The 2,040-nt window shown below is 45.4% G+C and overlaps 1 protein-coding gene across 1 annotated transcript in view; it reads left to right on the top strand.

Annotated features, from left to right (window-relative positions):
* Nucleotides 1–2,038, top strand: part of lad1 (ladinin) — a gene marked incomplete at its 3' end in the record, with an annotated part of 63,946 nt that extends 61,908 nt beyond the window's left edge. Inside the window, exons 8-9 of the mRNA XM_070440865.1 lie at nt 51–117; nt 1,854–2,038. Of these exons, the coding sequence (XP_070296966.1) occupies nt 51–117; nt 1,854–2,038 (252 nt within the window). The remainder of the gene's footprint in view (nt 1–50; nt 118–1,853) is intronic.
* Between the last annotated feature and the right edge of the window lie 2 nt (nt 2,039–2,040).

The following is a 2,040-nucleotide window of genomic DNA, read 5'->3' on the forward strand; positions in this document are numbered from 1 at the left end:
GACTCTAACCCTGTCCCCTAACTTCGGACTCTAACCCTGTCCCCATGTAGTTCCAAACAGAGGGTGTCATCCCGTTCCATCCAGGAGAAGATGGAGAGACTGGCCCATGCCGCTCAGGTAGAACATCATATAACATCACACATAACATTACACAACATCACACAACATCACATAACGTCACACATAACGTCACATAACATCACACAACATCACACAACATCATATAACATCACACATAACATCACACATAACATCACACATAACGTCACATATAACGTCACATATGTGACGGACTGTTTCAAATCGGTCATATGTATAAAAATGTGAAATGGTGTTTTTTACATTGGATAAAAGTAAAGACGCAGAGCTAGATAAATGGTGTATCACTACAGTTGAGGAACAATGGGAAAGTAATTTTCCTTTGAAAACTGATCAACCTGTAAACTGGCCTTTGAATGTTTTTGTACTAATATTGGAGAGCTCTTCTTTGTCTACACCCATTCAGCATTGTTCACACCCTCTTAAGCTTTAGCCCCACCCATCTCTTTAAGAGTTGATCCGAGCGTACTTTTTTCATTTATTTTTTATTTTATTTCACCTTTATTTAACCAGGTAGGCCAGTTGAGAACAAGTTCTCATTTACAACTGTGACCTGGCCAAGATAAAGCAAAGCAGTTCGACACAAACAACAACACAGAGTTACATGGAATAAACAAAACATACAGTAGAACAGTCTATATAATACAATAGAAAAAATCTATATACAGTGTGTGCAAATGAGGTAAGATTAGGAAGGTAAGGCAATAAATAGGCCATAGTGGCGAAGTAATTACAATTGAGCAATTAAACACTGGAGTGATAGATGTGCAGAAGATGAATGTGCAAGTAGAGATACTGGGGTGCAAAGGAGCAAAAAAATAAATAACAGTATGGGGATGAGGTAGCTGGATGGGCTATTTACAGATGTGCAATGATCTGTGAGCTGATGCTTAAAGTTTGTGAGGGAGATATGAGTCTCCAGCTTCAGTGATTTTTGCAATTCGTTCCAGTCATTGGCAGCAGAGAACTGGAAGGAAAGGAGGCCAAAGAAGGAATTGGCTTTGGGGATGACCAGTGAGATATACCTGCTGGAGCGCGTGCAACGGGTGGGTGTTGTTATGGTGACCAGTGATCTGAGATAAGGCGGGGCTTTACCTAGCAAAGACTTATAGATGACCTGGAGCCAGTGGGTCTGGCGACGAATATGTAGCGAGGGCCAGCCGACTAGAGCATACAGGTCGCAGTGGTGGGTGGTATATGGGGCTTTGGCTTTGGAGGCTATTTTGTAGATGACATCGCCGAAGTCGAGATCGGTAGGATGGTCAGTTTTACAAGGGTATGTTTGGTGGCGTGAGTGAAGGAGGCTTTGTGGTGAAATAGAATGCCGATTCCAGATTTTATTTTGGATTGGAGATGTTTAATATGAGTCTGGAAGGAGAGTTTACAGTCTAACCAGACACCTAGGTATTTGTAGTTGCCCACATATTCTAGGTCAGAACCGTCCAGAGTAGTGATGCTAGTCGGGCGGGAGGGTGCGGGCAGCAATCGGTTGAAAAGCATGCACTTAGTTTTACTAGCATTTAAGAGCAGTTGGAGGCCACGGAAGGAGTGTTGTAGGGCATTGAACAGGGTCACCCTGCTCCAACAGGGTCACCCTGCTCCAACAGGGTCACCCTGCTCCAACAAGGTCACCCTGCTCCAACAAGGTCACCCTGCTTCCCACCCTGTCCATACAACGGTCACCCTGCTCCAACAGGTCACCCTTGCTCCAAAAAAGGGTCACCCTGCTTCACAAGGTCACCCTGCTCCAACAGGGTTCACCTGCTCCACAGGTCACCCTGCTTCAACAGGGTCACCCTGCTCCAACAAGTCACCCTGCTCCAACAAGGTCAACCCTGCTCCAACAAGGTCACCTGCTTCAACAGGTCACCCTGCTCCAACAAGGTCACCCTGCTCCAACAGTCACCCTGCTCCAAACAGGGTCACCCTGCTCCAACAGGT

Source organism: Salvelinus sp. IW2-2015, unplaced genomic scaffold, assembly GCF_002910315.2.
Source record: "Salvelinus sp. IW2-2015 unplaced genomic scaffold, ASM291031v2 Un_scaffold3085, whole genome shotgun sequence".
Classification (NCBI taxonomy): Eukaryota; Metazoa; Chordata; class Actinopteri; order Salmoniformes; family Salmonidae; genus Salvelinus; species Salvelinus sp. IW2-2015.